Source organism: Tachyglossus aculeatus, chromosome 6, assembly GCF_015852505.1.
Source record: "Tachyglossus aculeatus isolate mTacAcu1 chromosome 6, mTacAcu1.pri, whole genome shotgun sequence".
NCBI lineage: Eukaryota > Metazoa > Chordata > Mammalia > Monotremata > Tachyglossidae > Tachyglossus > Tachyglossus aculeatus.
In genome coordinates this window covers 59,716,772-59,740,625 of record NC_052071.1, presented here as the reverse complement: position 1 = coordinate 59,740,625, position 23,854 = coordinate 59,716,772, and the positions used below count along the sequence as shown (strand labels likewise).

The window sequence follows — 23,854 nt, the reverse complement described above, 5'->3', positions numbered from 1 at the left end:
ATGAATGAATACTCACAGTCTTAACCCTCTTTTTACAGATGAGGTAACTGAGGTACAGAGAAGGTAAGTGACTTGCCCAAAGTCACACAGCTGAAAAGTGGCGGAGCCGGGATTAGAACCCACGATCTCGGACTCCGAAGCCCACGATCCTTCCACTAAAATACGCTGTTTCTCTCCCAAACGCTTAGTCTAGGGCTCTGCACACAGTAGGCGTTCAATAAACAGTCATTCATTCATTCAATCGTATTTATTGAGCACTTAAACACCATTGACTATAACAGACTGACGGAGATAGAGGAGGAAACGTTTACAGAGGCAGAAAGGCAGAAAGAGAGACAGCGACAGGGAAGTAGAAGCAGAGACAGAAAGAGGCAGAGAGGCAGGAGCAGAGAACCAAGCAGAGATAGACAAACGGTGGAGAAATCGAGATAGAGAAGCAGAAATAGAGAAGGCGACAGAAACGGAGACAGAAAGAGACCGAAGCAGAAACGCAAGGAAAAGCCTAGATCAGAGAAGCAGAAGTGGAGAGAATGACCAAAGTAAAGAGGCAAAAACAGAGACAAAACAGAGACACTCAGCAATAGAGACAGAAACTTGGAGACAGCGAAGCGGAAACAGACGCAGACCAATTAACCGAGCGCTTAATACAGTGTGCAAATGCTTAGAACAGCACTCTGCACGAAGTAAGCATTCAAATCAATTGATTGAGTCCTTTCTGTGTGCAGAGCACTGGACTAAGCGTTTGGGAGAGCGGAATATAATTCATTCAATCGTATCTAATAATAATAATGTTGGTATTTGTTAAGTGCTTACTATGTGCCAAGCACTGTTCTAAGCACTGAGGTAGATACAAGGTAATCAGCTTGTCCCACGAGGGGCTCACAGTCTTCATCTTCTAGACTGTGAGCCCACTGTTGGGTAGGGACTGTCTCTATATGTTGCCAACTTGTACTTCCCAAGCGCTTAGTACAGTGCTCTGCACACAGTAAGCGCTCAATAAATACGATTGATTGATTGATTGATCCCCGCTTTACAGATGAGGTAACTGGGGCACAGAGTGAACCCTTCGTGTGTACCGAGCACTGTACAAAGTGCTTGGGAGAGTGCAATACAATGATAAACAGACACAATCAGTCGGTATACTATTATTATTATTATTGTTATTATTATTATTATTGAGAAGCAGTGTGGCTCAGTGGAGACAGCCCGGGCTTGGGAGTCAGAGGATGTGAGTTCTAATCCAGGCTCCGCCATTTGTTAGCTGTATGATTTTGGGCAAGTCACGTATCTTCTCGATGCTTCAGTTACTTCATCTGTAAAATGGGGATTAAGACTGTGAGCCCCAAGTGGAACAACTTGATTATCTTCTACCTCCCCCAGCGATTAGAACGGTGCTCGGCACATAGTAAGAGTTTAACAAATACCATCATCATTATTATTATTAGACACGTTCCCTGCCCACAGGGAACTTAGGGGGAGACAGCCATTAGAATACATTACAGATAGGGGAATGACGGGATGAAAGGATTTGTACCTAAGCACTGGAGGGGCTGAGGATGAGGTGACAGATTTTTAGGGAAGATGCAGAGAGACGCAGAGATAGAGAGGCAGGAATAGAGACACAGAGACAGCAAAGCAGGCCCGGAGAGACGGAAAGAGGCAGGGAGAGACACGATCAGAGCTAGAGAGGTAGGAGCATCATCATCATCAATCGTATTTATTGAGCGCTTACTATGTGCAGAGCACTGTACTAAGCGCTTGGGAAGTACAAATTGGCAACATATAGAGACAGTCCCTACCCAAGAGCAAAGACGGACTAAGGAAAAGCCAACGCTTCTAGAGTCAGGCGATGCCCCCGGGTTTTCCACGGCTCCCGTTTCCTCTCGTGGAAGTCCGCCCCGCCTGTCCCCTGAGCTGGGCCTAAAGGAAAAATCTCCTATGGAGGGGAGGGTCGCGACCCCGCTGGGAGCTGCTTGCTGAGCTGACCACCCACGGTTCGGACGGGGGTCTCTCTCCCTTCCCTCCCCCAGCCCTCCGCCCCTGCGGGGGAATAATGAGAAAACCTCTCAATCGACAGCAAAATATGAAATCCGCGAAAGCCATAAATCTCCCTTGCTCTCCCTTCCTTCACTGCTTCCCAGAAGAGAAAACCCTACAGCCCTCCCCCGCCTCGAGGGGCTTGGAACAGTGCTTGGCACATAATAATAATAATAATAATGACATTTATTAAGCACTTACTATGTGCCAAGCACTGTTCTAAGCTCTGGGGAGGTACGGGGTGATCAGGTTGTCCCAGAGTGGGCTCACAGTCTTAATCTCAATTTTACAGATGAGGGAACTGAGGCACAGAGAAGTTAAGTGACTTGCCCAAAGTCACACAGCTGACAATTGGCGGAGCCGGGATTTGAACCCATGAGCTCTGACTCCAAAGCCCGGGCTCTTTCTACTGAGCCACGCTGCTTCCCGAGTGAGCGCTTAACAAATACTGTCATTATTATTATTATTAAAGAGTTGGCTGGGGGAGGGGGCTGGGGTTTGGGGCCTGCTTTCATGCGAAATGCATTTTCCTCTTCATCGGAGGCAGATTGGAGCCTGCAAATCCCGCGTGGGGGAACAGTCACGGTGTTCGGAGGAGGAGGAAAATCGGAGGAGGGAGCCCTTAAAAAATAAAACCCTGAGAAATGCGTTTCGGGGCACATCCTTTGAGGAGCGGAGTGCGAAGCGTGGGCAAGCAGAGGAAAAGAGAGCGGGGGAGTAGGGGGGAAAGAGGGAGAGAATTTGGGACCGGGGGAGAAGAAGAGTGGGGTGAGACTAATAAGAATAACAATTGTGGTATTTGTTAAGCGCTTACTATCATCATCATCATCAATCGTATTTATTGAGCGCTTACTATGTACAGAGCACTGTACTACTATGTGCCAGACACCGTGCTAAGCGCTGGGGTGGAGAAAAGCAAATCGATTTGGACACAGTCCCTGTCCCAGGTGGAGCTCACAGTCTCATTCCCTATTTTACAAATGAGGTAACTGAGGCGCAGAGAAGTGAAGTGACTTGCCTAAGGTCACACCGCAGGCAAGTGGCAGAGCCGGGATTAGAATCCATTTCCTTCTGACAGGCCTGGGCTCTAATGCTTCCATGCTGGGAAGCGGGGGAGAGGGGAGAAAGGAATGGGAAGGTGGGGGAGAAGAAAAGTGGAATGGGAAGCGGGGAAGAGGCGGACGAGATCTCCCCCTTGCCTTTAACTTGGGCCGAGCTAGTCCGGGGCGGTCCAGGCCAGAGCTAAATTTGGGGCTCCGATTCTCTCCAGAGATTGAAAACTGCGGGGAGGCGGGGGGCGCCATCAGATCTGCAAACTGGGGGGACAGGGAGAAACAGCCGCTGAGATCTCAAAGCACCGAAAAGCGGTTTGGTTGGTTGGGTTTTTGGTTTTGGTTTTTTTTTTTTTACTTTTAACGTGAACTCGAGTCTATGAAAAATAAGTTACAAATTCTTGCAACAGTCGCCTTTCAGGGACTTATTTTTCTCCCATGTCCAGACGGGGTGGGCTATTGAATAAGGCTCTTTTATTCTACATGGGGCAAAGGATTTGTGGCCATGGCGTCCCTTTTATGCCTCTCTCTATGGAAACCTCGATCACGGGGGAAATATGCGAGGCTGAATAGGAGAAGCGGCAGAAAAGAGCGCTTCAGAGCGGCATCTGTTACACTTGGGAAGGGAGACTGACAGGGAAACCCTCTCCAGAAGATTACTTAGAACAGCAACCCGATTTCACTCTATGCAGAATTTAAAATGTTTTTTTTTTAAATAAATTATTCCATGCAGGGAAACGATTTCTTTTCTTTGCGGCCGCAGGCGTTGCATTTCGCTTCTGGCCGTAGAAATGGAAGAATTTTCTGAAAAAGAGGTTTCGGCTGGTGGAAGAGGGGGTCGCCGTATTAAAACTCGAGTTTGATTCTCCTCCTCAAAGTGTTTCGTCTCCCCGTCTATCTCTATTTCTGTCTCTCTCCTCTTTGTCTCTCTCTCCCTCTCTGTGTCTCTGTCCTCTCTCTGCGGCTCTCCCTCTGTCTCTCTCTTTCTCTCTCTTTCTCTGTGAATCTCTCTCTCTCTCTCTCCCTCCTCTCTTTCTCTGTGGATCTCCCTCTCTCTGTCTCTCTCCTCTCTCTCTCTCTCTTTGGGTCTCTCCTCTCTCTCTGTCTCTCTCTCTCCTCTATTTCTCTGTGGATCTCCCTCTCTCTGTCTCTCTCCTCTCTTTCTCTGAAGATCTTCCTCTCTCTCTCTCTTTCTCTCTCTTTCTCTGTGAATCTCTCTCTCCTCTCTTTCTTTGTGGATCCCTCCCTCTCTCTCTCGATCTCTCCTCTCCTCTCCTCTCCTCGCTTTCTCTCTGTGTGTATCTCCCTCTCTCTTTCTCTCTCCTCTCTTTCTCTGTGGATCTCCCTCTCTCCGTCTCTCTCCTCTCTTTCGCTGAGGAGCTCCCTCTCTGTCTCTCTCTTTCTCTTTCTCTGTGAATCTCTGTCTCTCTCCCCTCTCTCTGTGTGGGTCTCTCCACTCTCTCTCTCTCTCTCTCTCGATCTCTCCTCGCTTTCTCTCTCTGTGAATCTTCCTCTCTCTGTCTCTCTCCTCTTTCTCTCTGTGAGGGTCTCTCCTCTCTGTCTCTTTCTATTGATCTCCTTCTCTCTGTCTCTCTCTGCGAATCTCCCTCTCTCTGTCTCTCCTCTTGTTCTCTCTGAGGGTCTCCCTCTCTGTTTCTCTGTCTCTTTCTCTCTCTCTCTCCCCTTGTCTTCGTCTCTCTCTGGGTGCCTCCCTCTTCCTCATACCCATCCTTGGCCAAGGTGATTTCACCCACTTCGGGCCCCGAGGGGCCAGGAGGCGGGCACCCGTTTTAAGGAGTCGGGCCCAAGGCCGCGTAGCCTGACCATTGTTATATAACGCGCTAAAGCAGGATTAGCAAGGCCTTTCCCGTAGCAGCCGCCCGCTCCCCGCCCCCCACCCCTGAAAATAGGCAATTATCCCGATCTTTCGCCCACCTCGTCTTTCCCTGCCACTCCGTCATGACCCGGGCCTGCTCTGGAAGAGGCCGGGGCATCTGAAAACTTCAACAACGCTCACAAAACACACACACACACACACACACACACACACACACACACACACACAATTCTCATTTCCCTGGGCAGGAAGGACCCAGTGAGAGGGTTAGGGGGAGGGAATATATTTCTAGGTAAAAAGCGGACAACCCCTGATTCCACCGACTAGGCTCAGCATCCAAACACCAATAGCCCCTAAAGGAAGCGGCGATCTCAATTAATCAAGGAAAGAGGGACGGAGAGAGAGAGAGAGAAAAAGAAGAGAGGGGAAGCGCGCGAGATGGGGGAATCGCTCGCCAATAATTCTTACCCGTTTGTCTATTAAAAAAAAGAAAGATATCGAAACGCAGCTCAACCAAAACGCTCGTGTCCCCCACCTGACAGATGCGTTCAAATTTTTCAAAATCACCGGTTCGGGATCTGAGCTTTGATGAAGAATTTACTCACATACGAGGAAGCTGTTGCGCAGGAAAGGGACCCCGGAATCTGCCCCCCACCCTTGCCTTCGTGCCTTCGTTTCGATTTATTTTTTTTCTCTCATTTTCTTGAATTTTCTTCTGATGTGTCTTCTCAGAGAAACGAATGCTTTAATGACTTTCTGGTAGCTGCGAGCCTTCTTTTATTTCTGCTAAATATATGAAAATGTATGCAAATTTAAATCAAGCTTAACCTAGGAGATCCTGCAATATATTTAATGGAATTTAAACCAATAAGGGAACTGTGATGCGGTCTTCTGTAAGTGCAAATATAATTACGCAGCTAGGCTAGCTCCAAAATTAGGAAAAGAAAGGTCATTTTTTTAAAACTGGAGTTTTCCAAGGTTTCGGGGGGTTCGTTTCCATTGCTTCATCCTGGGGTTTCGACCTCCCCCCCACCAACCCCGAATCTGAAGCAGAGAATGCCGCCGAGACAAAGCGCTTCAAAACCGCATGAGATTTGAAACTGAATTTCAGAGAAAATACACAGGATTTTCCTCCCACTCCCGGCAAGTAACCGCCCCCCCCTCTCCGCCCCCCAAAAACCCACTAATAATAATAACCTTTTTACACTTTGGTGGAAGTCACTTCAAAAATCTATTTGGTATATTAAACTGTTCCCCCTTTCCCCCCGGATTGTCGGCGGGGTCTGAAACTCTGTTTTCTTTCTTTTTTTCCCCCCCTTTGATTTAAACGGATTTGAACGTATCGTTGAGGCGGCGGGGATTTTCAAGGAGGGATTTGTAGTCTTCCGTCTGGCTCCGAAAGAGTTCCTGGAAGCTGGTTTCTCTCTCAGAAGTTGTGGAAGTGATGATGGGAAATGACATTCAGCAATAATAGAGCAAGAACTCCAATTGACCAGACAGATGGGGGCTGGGGGGTTGGGGGGGTGACTTAAAAATGACCGAGCGGTGGTTGCGTCCTGTTCGATTTTTCCTCTCCCCGGGCTAGCCTCCATCCCTGACTTGGATTCATCTCCTTCCCGGCCTCTCTTCCCTCCACGCGGGCCGCTAGAGGAGGGGGACCGCGGACTCCGGGGTCCTCTTTTCTCGGTGGCGTTTTAAAGAAGAGCCACCGCAGTGGGGAGTTTCTGGCAAGGGCCCATATCGAAGTTTTAGAGAACCGAGAGGGGGAGAAGGGACGATTCTTCCAAGAGGATCCCCTTCTCCGGAGAAGAACTCTCCCAACCCTGTCTGGGAGTGAACAGCTCGGTTCAAGGTGCGGGTTTTTGTTGGGATGCTTTTTTTCCCTCTCTTTGCTACCTCTGGAAGTACCACCACTCTCCTTCCTTTTTCCAAACCCGGATCCTGCTGGACCTCTTCTCCCCACCCCATCCCACCTCCCCCACTACATCCCACGGCAAGAGCCCTGCCTTGAGAGTCAGAGGACGTGGGTTCTAATCCCGACTCCGCCACTTGTCTGCAGTGTGACCTCGGGCAAGCCACTTTAACTTAACTGTGCCTCAGTTCCCTCATCTGTCAAATGGGGCTGAAGATTGTGAGCCCCACGCGGGACAACCTGGTGTCTACCCCAGCGCTAAGAACAGTGCTTGGCACGTAGTAAGCGCTTAACAAATACTATTATCATTCTTATTATTATCCTGAGAGGGAATTCCCTTCGTGTCTTTCTCCCCCGGGACCCTCCTCTCTCCTTCCCTGTCCTGGGTGGGCGGGGGGTCCCCACCTTGCCCCCTCCCTCCTGGGTGGGATCGCCCGTCCCCAAGGAGCCTCCTCTCTCCTTCCCTGTCGGGGGGGGGGGGGGGGAGTGTCCCCGCTTTTCCCCCCTCCCTCCTGGGTGGGATCACCCCTCCCCAGGGAACCTCCTCTCCCTTTCCCGGTCCTAGGGGGGGAGGGGGTCCCCACCTTGCCTCCTCCCTCCTGGGCCCCTCCTCAGGGCACCTCCTCTCCCCTTCCCGGTCCTGGGGGGGACGGGGTCCCCACCTTGCCCCCTCCCTCCTGGTTGGGATCTCCCCTCCCCAAGGAATCTCCTCTCCCTTTCCCGGTCCTGGGGGGGAGGGGATCTCCACCTTTCCCTCTCCCTCCTGGGTGGGATCGCCTCTCCCCAAGGAATCTCCTCTCCCTTTCCAGCTCCTGGAGGGGAGGGGGTCTCCACCTTGCCCCCTCCCTCCTGGGTGGGATCGCCTCTCCCCAAGGAATCTCCTCTCCCCTTCCCGGTCCTGGTGGGAGAAGGGGTCTCCACCTTGCCCCCTCCCTCCTGGGTGGGATCGCCCTTCCCCAAGGAATCTCCTCTCTCCTTCCCGGTCCTGGGGGGGAAGGGGGTCCCCACCTTGCCCCCTCCCTCCTGGTTGGGATCTCCCCTCCCCAAGGAATCTCCTCTCCCCTTCCCGGTCCTGGTGGGAGAAGGGGTCTCCACCTTGCCCCCTCCCTCCTGGGTGAGATCGCCCCTCCCCAAGGAATCTCCTCTCTCCTTCCCGGTCCTGGGGGGGAAGGGGGTCCCCACGTTGCCCCCTCCCTCCTGGTTGGGATCGCCCCTCCCCAAGGAATCTCCTCTCTCCTTCCCGGTCCTGGGGGAGAAGGGGTCCCCTCCTTGCCCCCTCCCACCTGGGAGGCAGGCAGGGCTGGGGGAGAGGAAGAGTTAACCCGAGAGGTTTGGGGGGGGGGGGCTCCGGGGGACCCCCAAGTTGGGCTCCTGCATTTCCTGATGCCGGTGGCCCCCGCGGGGCGCGGGGCCCGTCCGTCCCTCCTCTGTCGGTCGGTCGGTGGGGCCGTGGGTCCCGGAGCCGTCACTGGCGCGGGGGGGGGTGGGGGGCTCGTGGGGGCGGGCCCTCCCGTGCCCAGGGCGGGCCGCCATTGGCCCGGCCGGGTGCCCGTCCCCCGGCGGCCGCTGATTTGGCAGGCTCGCCGGGCTCCGTGTCAAAGGCGGAGGCGCCTTCCCCCCGTCGGCCACAGCGGAGCCGGGCGGGGGGGCGCAGTGCCCGCCGCGGTGCCCTCCGCGGTGCCCTCCAACGCCAACGCCGCCGCCGCCGCCGCTGCCATGGCCACGGCCGCCTCCAACCCCTACAGCCTGCTGAGCCCCGGGGCCCTGGCGCACGCCGACGCGGCGGGCATGCAGCAGGCGGGGGGGGCCTTTCCGCGGGCCCCCGAAGCTGCTGCTGCAGCAGGGCGACTACCTGCAGGGCGTGCCAGGCGCGGGGCACGGGCTGGGCCACCCCTGGGGGACGGGCCTGGGGGACGGCGGGCCCTGGGCCCCGGGGGGCGCGCTGGACCCCGCGCCGCACCCCGCCCCGCACCCCGCGCCGCACCCCGCGCCGCACCCCGCCCCGCACGCTCCGCAGGACGTGAAGCCGGGCCGCGAGGACCTGCAGCTGGGCCCCCTCCTGCCGCCGCAGCGGTCGCCGCACGTGTCGCAGCCGTCCCCGCACCCCGCGGGGGGCCACCCGTGGGCAGCCGGGCCTGCGGGGGGCGGCGGGTACCCGGCGGCGCCCGGCTTCTCGGTGGGAGGCCTGCTGGACCCCGGAGGGCCCAGCCCCCCGCAGCCGCCCCTGCCGGGGGACCCCCTGGGCCCCCGCGGCTGCGGGGCCGGGGACCCGCCCTCGGACGAGGAGACCCCCACGTCGGACGAGCTGGAGCAGTTCGCCAAGCAGTTCAAGCAGCGCCGCATCAAGCTGGGCTTCACCCAGGCCGACGTGGGGCTGGCCCTGGGCACCCTGTACGGCAACGTCTTCTCGCAGACCACCATCTGCCGCTTCGAGGCCCTGCAGCTCAGCTTCAAGAACATGTGCAAGTTGAAGCCCCTGCTCAACAAGTGGCTGGAGGAGGCCGACTCGTCCTCCGGGGGCCCCACCAGCCTCGACAAGATCGCGGCCCAGGGCCGCAAGCGCAAGAAGCGCACCTCCATCGAGGTGAGTGTCAAGGGGGTCCTGGAGACCCACTTCCTCAAATGTCCCAAGCCCGCCGCGCAGGAGATCACCAACTTGGCCGACAGCCTGCAGCTGGAGAAGGAGGTGGTCAGAGTCTGGTTTTGCAACCGGCGGCAGAAAGAGAAGCGCATGACCCCCCCCGGGCGACCCCCAGCCGCACGACGGCTTCGCCCACTCCCACGCTGGGAAGGCCGACTCGGCCTGTCACGACCTCTGAGGACCTCTCCCCTCCTCCCCGCCCTGCCCTCTGTGTGTGTTGGAGGGTGGGGGGGTGGGGTGGGGGATGGGGGAGCCGCCCCCTCCAGGGAGGCACACCGGGGGGGCGGACACAGACAGAAAAGGGGGACCCTCGAAGTGGGAGAGGTCCAAGTGGGAGAGGAGAATCGAACGGGGGCCCATTTGGGGTTTGGTGTTTTTCCTCTCGAGTGATTTTTTTTCTTTAACTTATGTTTAAAGAGAAAGCCCCCCACCCACTCCCAGGGAGATGAGGGAGGCCCCCCCCCCCCCCAGGGACCCAACCGCACCCCACCCCCCGCCGACCTCGTCCTGGACACAATATATTTTCTCCTCCTGCTCCTGCTCCTCCTCCTCCACCCGCGGCCGATCCGTATATTGTTTACTCTTTCGACGAGGTTTGGGCCTCGTCGGTTTTCTTTCTTTCCCCCCCCGGTCCCTCCTTTGCTTTTTCGGTCGGGATTTTTTGTCCGTCTCCACTGGGAAGAGGGAGAAAGAGAGGAACAGAACAGAACAAAACAAAAAAAAAAACAAAGACAGATGCGTGCCTACGAACCTTCCAGCGCCTTGGTTAGAGCAGCTGTATATCAGGTGAAATCTGTTTTACAATAGACTAGTTTTGCATTAAAAAAAAGGAAAAAAAAAACTTCTATAGCGTTTTTAAATGTCCGAGGTGTTTTACTACGAACTGTACACAATATTTGTGAAATAATTTGTACCTAATTGACCGGTCCGCATTATTCTCCTGATTATTATTATTATTGTTATTATTATTATTTTATTATTATTCTCGCTATTTCTTTTTTCTCCGAAGGGCTGATAGGGAGGGGTGATGGGAAGAAAGAGGGAGTTTTGACCGCAAAATCGGCGTGAGGGAGAAAAATGGAAATCCCGTGTTAGAGGGCCGGGGCTGGGAACCGTGGCAGTCGGTCCTGGAGCGAGGGGCGTAATAGTCGAGTTCCTATCCCTTCTCCTCCACCCTCGCACTCCCCATCCCCAAACCAGGCTCATCTGCAGGCCCCCCCTCCCCAAAATCTCCCCCGCCGGGATGATATAGGCCCGATTCATCCCCTTTTTGCCCCCCGCGACAATTTAATCTGTTCAAAGGCGGCCACCACCGCCGGCCGTCTCCTAGCCGAAGGCCTGGGTCCGGATTAGGGGCGCCTGCGACCCCCGGATGGATCGGTTCTGTGTGTATGGTTGTGTGTGTGTGGCTGTATGGGTCAGTGTTGTGTGGTCAGACACAACACACACAGTGTGTGCCCCAAGCCCTCACGCTGGGCTGGGAGGATCGTATCCTTTTGGGGTGCAACTCCCATAGCCCCCCCGGGGCTCCAGATGTCAACTGGGTGGGCGTCCCTCTGTGTGTATGTGTGTGTGAGTGTGTGAGTGTGTATGTGTGTCCCTGCCACACACACTCCTGCACCCCAAGGACCCCCGGGGCCGGGCAGGTGGAAGAGACAATAGCAGTGGCCTCAGTGGAGGAGACTTGTCCGGAGAATGGAGGCCCCAATGGGAGCCTCCGGCCCCTCCGCCTCTCCCCGCTATCTTTTCATCCCCTCTGACCCGAGATCTAGGCGTCCAGCCCAGCCCCGAGTTAACCTAGACCTCTCCGCCGACTTTATAATTGTACAGTTTTGTATATTAAACGTTTTCGAAGGCATTAATTTAAAGAAAGATCGTTTAGTTTATTCATTTAGTAACTGATGTATAATAAACGCTATTTTCATTAAGAGTTGCTTTTTTCAACTATTTTATTCAAGCCACCTACTGCCTTTGCCAACGATTATTTATTTTCAATAAATTCCGCATTTATGTTTTTTTAAAAAAAGAGGAAAAAAACTGAGGGGGGGCGGGGAAACCGGACGGAAATGAAACGGGGTGTCTGACAATCACCAATTCGCCGTCATGTCGGTCTTCGAGAAGTTTTAGTCGAAAGGGTTTATATCGACGCAGTATTTTATTGTTGTAAAAGAAAATACAAAAGGTTTAAATAAAACATTTTTACGAAAAAAAAGAAACCAACAAAAAAACAAAAGCCACAAAGAGACGGGGAGACTTGTCGGGGGCGCGCTGCGGGAGGGGGCGGCGCCGCATTGTTTGATTTTGGATTCTCGGTTCTCGGTCGTTGGTTCTCGGTGACCCCGCACCCGCAACCTGCTCCCGCACCGGGAGTTTGGGCCTTACCCTTCGCCCCTTTTCCCGCACCCCTCTCCCAGGACTTCCCTCCCTTTTCCTTTCTTTAAGAAAGAAAGTTCCCAAACCGCGTTCTGTCCGTCGGAGAAGGCGCAGAGCGAGGGCGAGAGGACCTGGATGCGGGAGGGGGGCGGCTGCAGTGTCGGTGAAGGGGGCAGAAATCTGCTCCCCGGTGCCTTGGCTGGTTTTTCATCATGGTGGTTTTTATTATATCGTTCAGTTGGTCCGAAAAATAAGGGAGATTTATGCGCCTGGGAGAGAATTTTACCCGCAACAGAAAGATGCAATTGATCAGGATGAGATGCTCCCTGGGGGTGAGTGGGTGGGTAAATAAATACATTTATTTATTTATTTTACTTGTACCTATCCTATTCATTTTATTTTGTTAATATGTTTTGTTTTGTCCTCTGTCTCCCCCTTCTAGACTGTGAGCCCACTGTTGGGTACGGACCGTCTCTAGATGTTGCGCTGGGGAGGCTGCAAGGTGGTCGGGTTGTCCCACGGGGGGCTCACAGTCTTAATCCCCATTTTCCAGATGAGGGAACTGAGGCCCAGAGAAGTGAAGTGACTTGCCCAAAGTCACCCAGCTGACAACTGGCGGAGCGGGGCGGGGCGGGGGGCCCCACTCGGGTCAGAGGGAAAAAACCTGGTCGCTGCACGTCCCGTCCCGCATCGCACGCTCAGAGTAGGTGTCTTTGGTTAGAGAGAAGCGAAAAGATTTAATTCATCAGTAATAGGTAATTATTATCACATGGAATGCCTTGCATTTTTCTGGTCGTCTAATAATTCACAGCTGTCCACGTCAGGGACGCACATGTGAGTGTGTGTGTGTGTGTGTGTGTGTGTGTGTGTTGTGTGTATACACTCTCCCCGCGCGACGCTCCCATCTGGCTCCCCAAACCTCCCCAATCTGCCCGGGAGGATGCGGGCCCTGAATAATAATGATGGTATTTGTTAAGCGCTTACTATGTGCCAGGCACTGTTCTCAGCGCTGGGGGAGATACAGGGTCATCAGGTTGTCCCAAGTGGGGCTCACGGCCTTCATCCCCATTTTACAGATGAGGTCACTGAGGCACGGAGAGGTGAAGTGGTTTGCCCAAGGTCACACAGCAGACAACTGGCGGGGCTGGCTTCTGAACGCCCCCCTTCCCCACGCCGCGGGGTGAGGGTCTTTGCCTCTCCCCTCTCCCCCACCCCACCCACTCAGGCTGTGGGGAAATTAATTTACTCATTCAATTGTATTTACTGAGCTTTTACTGTGCGCAGAGCACTGTACTAAGTGCTTGGGAAAGTACAATCATTTATTATTATTATTATTATTATTATTATTATTATGGTATTTGTTAAGCGCTTACTACATGCCAAGCAGATACAGATACAAGGTAATCGGGTTGTCCCGCGTAGGGCTCATGGTCTTAATCCATGAGAAGCAGCGTGGCTCAGTAGAAAGAGCCCGGTTTTGGGAGTCAGAGGTCGTGTGTTCTAATCCCGGCTCCGCCACATGTCTGCTGTGTGACCTTGGGCAAGTCACTTAACTTCTCTGAGCCTCGGTTACCTCATCTGTAAAATGGGGATGAAGACTGTGAACTCCACGTGGAGCAACCTGATCGCCTTGTATCCCACCCAGCGTTTAGAAGAGTACTTTGCACAGAGTCAGCGCTTAACAAACGTCATCATTATTATTTAATCCCCGTTTTACAGATGAGGTAACTGAGGCATGGAGAATACTGATAGCATTTATTAATACTGAGAGCATTTATTAAGCGCTTACTGTGTGCAAAGCACTGCTCTAAGCGCTGGGGAGGTTACAAGGTGATCAGGTTTTCCCACGGGGTGCTCACAGTCTTAATCCCCATTTTACAGATGAGGTAACTGAGGCACAGGGAAGGGAAGTGGTTTGCCCAAGATCACACGGCAGACAACTGGCGGAGCCGGGATTAGAATCCACGTCCTCTGACTCTCAAACCCGTGCTCTTTCCACTATACCACTCTGCTTTTCTTATTGAGCGCTTAAATACACAGAGCGCTGTACTAAGCGCTTGGGAAAGTACAATTATTATTATTATTATTATTATTATTATTATTATTATTATTATTATTATTTTTAAACGCTTACTATGTGCCAAGCACTGTTCTAAGTGCTGGGGTAATAATAATAATAATGGCATTTGTTAAGCGCTTACTATGTGCCAAGCACTGTTCTAAGTGCTGGGGTAATAATAATAATAATGGCATTTGTTAAGCGCTTACTATGTGCCAAGCACTGTTCTAAGTGCTGGGGTAATAATAATAATAATGGCATTTGTTAAGCGCTTACTATGTGCCAAGCACTGTTCTAAGTGCTGAGGTAATAATAATAATAATGGCATTTGTTAAGCGCTTACTATGTGCAAAGCACTGTTCTAAGCGCTGATACAAGGTAATCAGGTTGTCCGGTGTAGGGCTCACGGTCTTAATCCCCATTTTACAGATGAGGTAACTGAGACACAAATAAACGGCTTGCCCAAGGTCACACGGCAGACAAGTGGAGGAGTCGGGATTAGAACCCATGTCCTCTGACTCCCAAGCCCGTGCTCTTTCCACTAAAGCACGCTGCTTTCTCTTATTGAGCGCTTCCTGTGCACAGAGCACCGTACTAAGCGCTCAGGAAATAATACTGATGGTATTTGTTAAGCGCTTACTAGGTGCCAAGCGCTGGAAAGTACAATCCAGCAATCATCATCATCAATCGTATTTATTGAGCGCTAACTATGTGCAGAGCACTGTACTAAGCGCTTGGGAAGTACAAATTGGCAACATATAGAGCAATAAAGAGAGACAATCCCGGCCCACAACGAGCTCACGATCTACAGGATGAACCTCGCCCCGGGGAAGAGCTGGGGGCGGCTGGAGGGTCTTAATTATAATGATGGTATTTGTTAAGCGTTTACTACGTGCTAAGCACTGTTCTAAACGCTAAGGGAAGGAAGAGGGACGGACAGACAGACGGATAGGGCCGCTGCGCCTCACCCCGAGATAGCAGCTGTTACGGGAGACTCTGGTGGGGAGACTCATGGATGGGCCGGGTTGGTGTGGAATTGTTTTGTGTCGTGAAATTAAACCTAACGAACGAAGGGTGTGTGTGTGTGTGTGTGTGTGTGTGTGTGTGTGTGTGTGTGTGTGTGTGTGTGTGTGTGTGTGTGTGTGTGTGTGTGTGTGTGTGTGCGTGCGTGTGTGTGTGTGTGTGTGTGTGTGTGTAGGCATGTGGTGTTTTGTTTTGTTGCCTGTCTCCCCCTTCTAGACTGTGAGCCCGTTGTTGGGTAGGGGACTGTCTCTGTTGCCAAACTGTACTTTCCGAGCGCTTAGGACAGTGCTCTGCGCACAGTAAGCGCTCAATAAACACGATTGAATGAATGTGGTGTGTATGTGTGTGTGTGCGTGCGTGTTGTTTCATGCCACCCTTCCTCCAGGACGTTTCCCCTCCCCTACACACAAACCCACACACACTTTCCGAGCGCTTAGTACAGCGCTTTGCACATAGTAAGCGCTCAATAAATACGATCGAATGAATGTGCTATGTCTGTCTCTGTGTGTGTGTGTGTGTGTGTGTGTGTGTGTGTGTGCTGTTTCATGCCACCCTTCCTCCAGGACGTTTCCCCCCTCCCCTCCCACAAACCCACACACACTTTCCGAGCGCTTAGTATAGTGCTCTGCACCCAGTAAGCGCTCAATAAATACGATTGAATGAATGTGGTGTGTGTGTGTGTGTGTGTGTGTGTGTGCGCGCGCGCGCTGTTTCATGCCACCCTTCCTCCAGGACGTTTCCTCCCCTACACACAAACCCACACACACTTTCCGAGCGCTTAGTACAGCGCTCTGCACCCAGTAAGCGCTCAATAAATACGATTGAATGTATGTGGTGTGTGTGTGCGTGCTGTTTCATGCCACCCTTCCTCCAGGACGTTTCCTCCCCTACACACAAACCCACATACACTTTCCGAGCGCTTAGTACAGCGCTCTGCACTCAGTGAGCGCTCAATAAATACGATTGAATGAATGTGGTGTGTGTGTGTGTGTCTGCTGTTTCATACCACCCTTCCTCCAAGATGTTCCCCCCCAACACACACACACACAACAAACCAAACCAGAAAAACCAAAACCTTTCTCCAATAGATGTCAAAGGGCAAGGGTCTTTCCCGCTCCAAGTCCTCTTTCACCGGGACCCCTGGGGGTGTCCGGTCCTTCGGGCCTCGTCCTCCGCCGCGCTGCCCACCGTGCTTTCCCGCCCCGCCACCGTGGGCCGTGTAAAGCCACAATAACAGTTAATCACAGCTAATGGAGTGAAACGGACCAGGCTTCCGTCCTCAGCCGGGTGTCCGGTTGGGCCTCGCTTGGCAAGGGAGGAGACCTCAGGGGGGGAGAGACATGTCGGAAAAGGGAGGCCTCCAGCATGTAGACAAAGCCAGATCCGTGTCGTGCTCATTCCCCTCCACTGAAGGCAGTTTTCGAGGAGAAGCAGCCAGTCTGGGGGTGTGGGGAGGCCCTGTCCTAAGCGTTAATAAAAAGCAAACCCGGCTCCTTGGCCAACGCTGGCTGCTTTCTGACCCCCGTCCCTCACATCTCCAGCCGCTCAGGCCGGTTTGGAAAGCCTGCAGGCTGCGAGTAGTGGCAGAAAAATTCTGGTTTTATTTACAATTACCCAGTGCGGCTTCACTAGGAAGCAGGAGGGAAGGTTGCGTCCTGGGCCTGCAGGTCCCCAAATTCCACAATGGATTTTCTCTTTCCTTTTTGTGTCCACCTGTCAGAACTCCGTAGACGCAGGGGAGGATTTGCATTTGGGTTAGATGGCGGGAAGCCTCCTCTCTATCCCTCTGAAAAATAAAATTGTCTAAACACACACACACATGCACACCGCCCGGCCCCCCCGCCCCGAACCCAGAGAGGCACACTGCTGTCTCTATATCCTGCTGATTTTAAATTACTTTGGCACAGGCAATTCGAGGGACTTCAAAAATTAAGAGGTGGAGCTGGATAGGTGTCGATATAAAATAAAAATATATGCTATTACGTTGACCTGTAATGGGTTCGCTCTATAGAACTCTGTATGGGTGGGTATGTGTTTACTAATGTAGTAAATCTTAAAAATCTGGATGGTTTAGTTTTCCAAAAAGTAGGAGAATTACATAAAAATAAACCCCACAAAACCCAAGATATTACAAGTGTCCAGGTCTACCTAGAGCTAATAATAATTATAATAATAATGGCATTTGTTAAGCACTTATTATATGCAAAGCATGATGAAACTCCTCCTTTTTGGCCTTTCTCAACAAAAACATCAGCAAAACCATCCCCTGGGTCTCTTTCTGGAAGGTCTAAATAATAGAGACAAAAGATCAAGCACACAGCTCTCATCAATTAATATTATTTATTGAGCAACTACTAACATCAGAGCACTGTACTGAGCACTTGGGAGAGCCCATTAGAGTTAGTACACACAATCCCTGCCCTCCAGGAGCTGACAGTCTTCCATATCTTCACACAGATTTTGCTTTTCCACATGGTTGCACAGACACACGCACTCACACACACACACTCACTCTGCTTGAGGGTCTCTGGGGTCTGACACCCAAGCCCCGTGGCCCATTCCACCATGCGCCTGCTACGTGGCCTTAATAATACTCATAATAATAATAATAATGGTATTTGTTGAGTGCTTACTATGTGTCAGCGCTGTTCTAAGCGCTGGGGTAGATACAAGCTAATCAGGTTGTCCTACATGGGGTTCACAGTCTTATCCTCTAGACTGTGAGCCCGTTGCTGGGTAGGGACTGTCTCTATCTGTTGCCAAATTGTACTTTTCAAGTGCTTAATACAGTGCTCTGCACAAAGTAAGCGCTCAATAAATACGATTGAATGAATGAATGAATCCCCATTTTACAGTTGAGGTAACTGAGGGACAGAGAAGTCAAGTGACTTTGGGGAAGTCACTTGACTTCTCTGTCCTCAGTTACCTCATCTGTAAAATGGGGATCCAATACCTGTTTTCCCTCCTACTTCCCTCCTCCTCTCCCTCCTCCTCACCTCCTCCAGGAGACCTTCCCAGGCTGAGCCCCCTTTTTCCTCTCCTCCTCCCCATCTCCCTCCACCCTACCTCCTTCCCCTCCCCATAGCACCTGTATATATGTTTGTACAGATTTATTACTCTCTTTATTTTACTTGTACATATTTACTATCCTATTTATTTTGTTAATGATGTACATCCAGCTTTACTTCTATTTATTCTGACTTGACACCTGTCCACATGTTTTGTTTTGTTGTCTGTCTTCCCCTTCTAGACTGTGAGCCCACTGTTGGGTAGGGACCATCTCTATATGTTGCCAACTTGTACTCCCCAAGTGTTTCGTACAGTGCTCTGCATACAGTAAGCGCTCAATAAATACGATTTGAATGAATGAATGGATACTTAGGCTGTGAGCCCCATATGGGACCTTATTACCTTGTATCCACCCCAGTGCTTAGTACAGTGTTTGGCACATAGTAAGTTATTAACAAATAATAATAATGATAATAATAATGAGAGGGTTGAAAGAAGGCAGCCCAGAGGGAACAGGGGGTGCTTATGTAATGTCAACTGAGGATTGTTAGTTAAATCTTTTCATCTCTCGGCTTCTCGGTTTTCTCATCTGTAAAATGGACATGCACATCCATGTGCTCAGTAGTAGTAGGGGTAATATTCATTCAATCGTAATTATTGAGCGCTTACTGTGTGCAGAGCACTGTACTAAGCGCTTAGCACTAGTTAGGTGCCGCCTACATACCCAGCACTGACTTCTGTAGTTTCTCTCTGGGAAAGAGGCAGAGACCCAAAGGGCAGACCACCAGGAAGCAGGGGCTTGAGGAGGGAAGGAAGGCTGCAGACTTCCTTTGAGGAAGGGGTGAGGGACAATTTTCGTTTAAAATTAGTCACGTGACTAACTATAGTTGGATTTCGGTGTATTTTTCTTTTTTTTTTTTCAATTCCCAACTGTACTGCTTGGATTTCAATCCACTCGTCCCCACCACACACTCCGTCATCCACTAAAATGGTCTAGGAAATTACCATGTGAAAGAGGAGGTGGCCGGCCTGGGCCCCCAGAACGCCCTCGGCCTGGTTCCTACTACTTCCTAAGGGGCCCCGTTTCCCCAGGAGGTGCCAGCCTCATGCCATCCTGGGCGGGTGACCAGCTGTGGGTGACTCTGGAGGGGCAGGAGTGGTTGGGGAGCTGTTGGAGGCCAGAGCTGGCCACTGACCAGGAGTCACGAGGGGTCACCCGGATGGTGGTTGAGCAGAGGGAGGTCGTCCACAGCCTGGCTTTTCTGGGAGGGCGGGGGGCGTCTTCCTGATTAGGTCATGGGTGGGAAGAGGGATTATGTGGAGGGGTCTTCCCTATGGGGTCGATTGAAGGGGGTGGTCAGCCGGCGGGGGTCATCGGGGAAGGCCCAATGCCGTCTCCCACCGAGACCACCTTCTCTTGATTGTAGCCATGAGACCCCATGCCTCCATCATCCTCTTCGGGTGCGAGTGATTTCCCAATCCATCACTCCGGGTAAAAGCGGTCCCCCAGTCCACTCTCTGAGCGCAGGTCCTTCCCCAATCTGCAGCTCTGGGTATGGGCAGTCCTCCTAATCCACCATTCTGGGTGTAAGTGGCTTCCCAATCCACCGATTCAGGCAAGGGCAGCCCCCCAGAATGCATCTCTGGGTGCAGGCCATCCTTCAGGCCTCTGCTCCAGGCGCGGGTGGGTCCCCCAATCCTCCGCTCCGGACATGGGATGTTTGGCCTGTCACCACTGGTCTCCAGCACCAATTCCCCCAGCCGGAAAGAGTCTGGGGGCCTTCCTGCAGCCTGGAAATCCATCCTGGGATGGCAGCAGGGAGGGATCCTGCTTCCCTGCTGTCCCCTCCTCCTCCTCTTCCCCCTTTTCTCCCTCCATGTTTAACATTTTATATGGGAGGGGAAACTTCCCCCATGAGAGTTGGGGTGCAGGGCCAGAGGGAATTGGGGGAGGGTCCTGGATGCTATCTTTTGGGATCCCAGGGGCTGCTGGATCCACCCCCACCCCTAAAAGGAAGATCGGCTCCTGGTACGAGAGGGGTGCCTGGATCAGGGAATAAGGGCAGGGGGTATTGCTACCCCTGGGCCTACCTACTCTTTCAGTCCACATCTGCCGGGAGAAAAAACTTCCTGTGAATTCTAAAATCTTCCTTATTAATTTCAACTAAAAAAAACAAACCCAACAACCCTGTTCTTGCACAAGAGCTGACTTTAAAACACACACACAAACACATGCACACACACTACCCCCCTGCACCCCACCCCCTCCCTGCTGCATTTACAGCAGAGTGAACAGACTGGCACAAAGATTGTTGGAAATGCAAAGGCTAAGAATATTTTACAGACTCGCACACAACCCTTTCCCTCCCCGGGGACCCTGAGAAACCTCATCTCCCTGCCGACTCCCTCCTCCGCCTTCACCAATATGCAAATGACAACTCACAAAATGACCACTTCAGTCCGCACAGAATGACCAAGGAAGGAACTCATTAATATCAATAGGGTTTCTCTGTGTGCACCGGAGCAGGGGGGCCCTGGGGGTGGGAGGTCGGGGGAGGGGGAGACGGTGATGGGGGGAGATTCAGTTTTCCTGGGAGCAAGTGCCAGGGGGAAATCATATCCTCATTCTTACCGGATGGGCAGAGCCCCCAAATGAGAAACTCGGCCACCCTAAGTCTAAACTTTCCAATCGGACCCTTGTGATAATAATAATAATGGTATTTGTTAAGCGCTTACTCTGTGCTAAGCACTGTTCTGGGATAGACACCAGGTTATTAGGTTGTCCCACGTGGGGCTCAGTCTTAATCCCCATTTTACAGATGAGGTAACTGAGGCGGGGAGATTCAGTTTTCCTGGGAGCAAGTGCCAGGGGGAAATCATATCCTCATTCTTACCGGATGGGCAGAGCCCCCAAATGAGAAACTCGGTCACCCTAAGTCTAAACTTTCCAATCGGACCCTTGTAATAATAATAATAATGGTATTTGTTAAGCGCTTACTCTGTGCTAAGCACACTGTTCTGGGATAGACACCAGGTTATTAGGTTGTCCCACGTGGGGCTCAGTCTTAATCCCCATTTTACAGATAAGGTAACTGAGGCGGGGAGATTCAGTTTTCCTGGGAGCAAGTGCCAGGGGGAAATCATATCCTCGTTCTTACTGGATGGGCAGAGCCCCCAAATGAGAAACTCGGCCACCGTAAGTCTAAACTTTCCAATCGGACCCTTGTAATAATAATAATAATAATAATAATGGTATTTGTTAAGTGCTTACTCTGTGCTGAGCACTGTTCTAAGCGCTGGGAGAGATACCAGGTTATTAGGTTGTCCCACGTGGGGCCCACAGTCTTAATCCCCATTTTACAGATGAGGTAACTGAGGCACAGAGAAGTCAAGTGACTTGCCCAAAGTCACACAGCTGACAAGTGGCGGAGCCAGGATTAGAACCCACAACCTCTGACTCCCAAGCCTGAAAAGACAAGAGAATGTGATCACCAGCAAACTAGAGGGGCCTTCTATGTTTGTGATGATTATAATAATAATAGTAATAATATCAATTGTGGCATTCATTAAGTGATGGCTATGTACCATGCACAATCATGGTATGTATTAAGCACTTACTGTGTGCAGAGCACTATACTAAGAGATTGGGATAGTGATAATTTTAATAATTGTGGTGTTGCCGAATTATACTTTCCAAACACTTAATACAGTGTTTTACACACAGTAAGCGCTCAATAAATACGATTGAATGAATGAATGAATGGTATTTGTTAAGCACTTACTACGTGCCAGGCACTGTACCAAGTGCTGGGGTGGATACAAGCAAATTGGGTTGGACACAATCCCTCTCCCACGTGGGCTCACAGTCTCGATTCCCATTTTACAGATAAGGGAACTGAGGCACAGAGAAGTGAAGTGACTTGCCCATGGTCACACAGCAGACAAGTGGCAGAGCCAGGATTAGAACCCATGACCTCGCTCTATCCACTACAAATGCAACAGTCGGTAGACGAGTTCCCTGCCCACGAGGTGCTATTTATTGAGTGCTTACTATGTACTAAGTGATTGGGAGAGTAAAATACAACAGAGTTGGTACATGTTCCAGCTTATCATCTCGAGTTTACAGCCCTAAGCACCAGGATCCAAGATACCCATTATATGAATGCTGCAGACTAGACGTTCTCAGGGAGATTTCTCCTGGCAAGAACTGGCTTTGGGACCATCAACTCAGCCGCTTCTAATTGCATTTGGGGAATTTACAAGGTGATCAGGTTGTCCCACGTGGGGCTCACGGTCTTAATCCCCATTTTACAGAGGAGGTAACTGAGGCCCAGAGAAGTGAAGTGACTCGCCCAAGGTCACACAGGTGACAAGCGGTGGAGCGGGATTCGAACCCCTGACATCTGACTCAAATGCCCGGGCTCTTGCCACTGAACCACACTGCTTCTCTATACTGTACTATACTACAGTGTAATATACTATATACTATCCTATTCCCAAGCACTTAGTACAGTGCTCTACACACAGTAAGCGCTCAATAAATACGACATGCCATCATCATCATCATCTGATGATGATGATGATTTTGAGGGGTGTTTACTACATGCCAGGCGCTGTAGGGGGTAGATAGGCTAGGATAGGTAGATACCTGTATATATGTATATATGTTTGTACGTATTTATTACTCTTTATTTTACTTGTACATATTTATTCTATTTATTTTATTTGGTTTATACGTTTTGTTGTCTGTCTCCCCCTTCTAGACTGTGAGCCCGCTGTTGGGTAGGGACCGTCTCTATATGTTGCTAACTTGTACTTCCCAAGCGCTTAATACAGTGCTCTGCACACAGTAAGCGCTCAATAAATACTATTGAATGAATGAATGAATTTGATTTTATTTGTTTTATTTATCTGATTTGATTTTCATCTGTAAAATGGGGATGAAGACTGTGAGCCCCCCGTGGGACAACCTGATCACCTTGTAACCTCCCCAGCGCTTAGAACAGTGCTTCGCACATAGTAAGCGCTTTATAAATGCCATCGTTGTGATTATAATTTGGGGTGGAGGGATATCGGAAAAAAAATAAAACACACTCCAGACTAATTACTTTAAAAAAATAGAAGTTCATCCAAACCAGTAAGACTCACTGTATGGGATATTGTCCCACTCCATTTGATGCCCCGGCTGAGTCAGCCTTTCCTCATCTCCCACCTCCTTCTGCGTCACCCTTGCACTCGGATTTGCACCCTTTATCAATCAATCAATCAATCATATTTATTGAGCGCTTACTGTGTGCAGAGCACTGTACTAAGCACTTGGGAAGTACAAGTTGGCAACATATAGAGACAGTCCCTACCCAACAGTGGGCTCACAGTCTAAAAGGGGGAGACAGAGAACAAAACCAAACATACTAACAAAATAAAATAAATAGAATAGATATGTACAAGTAAAATAAATAGAGTAATAAATATGTACAAACATATATGCAGGTGCTGTGGGGAAGGGAAGATGGGGGGATTATTCAAGCCTCCCTCAGCCTCACGACACTTATCCAGTGTGGTTAAGTGGAATGAGCACAGGCATGGGAGTCAGAGGTCATGGGTTCAAATCCCGACTCCACTGCTTGTCAGCTGTGTGACTTTGGGCAAGTCACTTCACTTCTCTGGGCCTCAGTTATCTCTTCTGTAAAATGGGGATGAAGACTGTGAGCCCCACATAGGACAACCTGGTCACCTTGTATCCTCCCCAGCGCTTAAAACGGTGCTTTGCACATAGTAAGTGCTTAACAAATGCCATCATCATTATTATTATCCATGTAAACATAACTCATTTATTTATTATTAATGTCTGTCTCCCCCTCTAGACTGTAAGCTCATTGTGGGCAGGGAACGTGTCTTTGTTATACTGTAT

General features: G+C 51.1%; 1 protein-coding gene across 1 annotated transcript; it reads left to right on the top strand.

Moving 5' to 3' along the window:
• Positions 1-8,547: 8,547 nt before the first annotated feature.
• Positions 8,548-9,685, top strand: POU3F4 (POU class 3 homeobox 4). The gene is given in 4 exon segments (XM_038748356.1): positions 8,548-8,638; positions 8,640-8,801; positions 8,856-9,575; positions 9,577-9,685. Coding segments are annotated over 4 exon segments (1,047 nt in total). The 5' UTR covers positions 8,548-8,554; the 3' UTR covers positions 9,658-9,685.
• Positions 9,686-23,854: the final 14,169 nt, after the last annotated feature.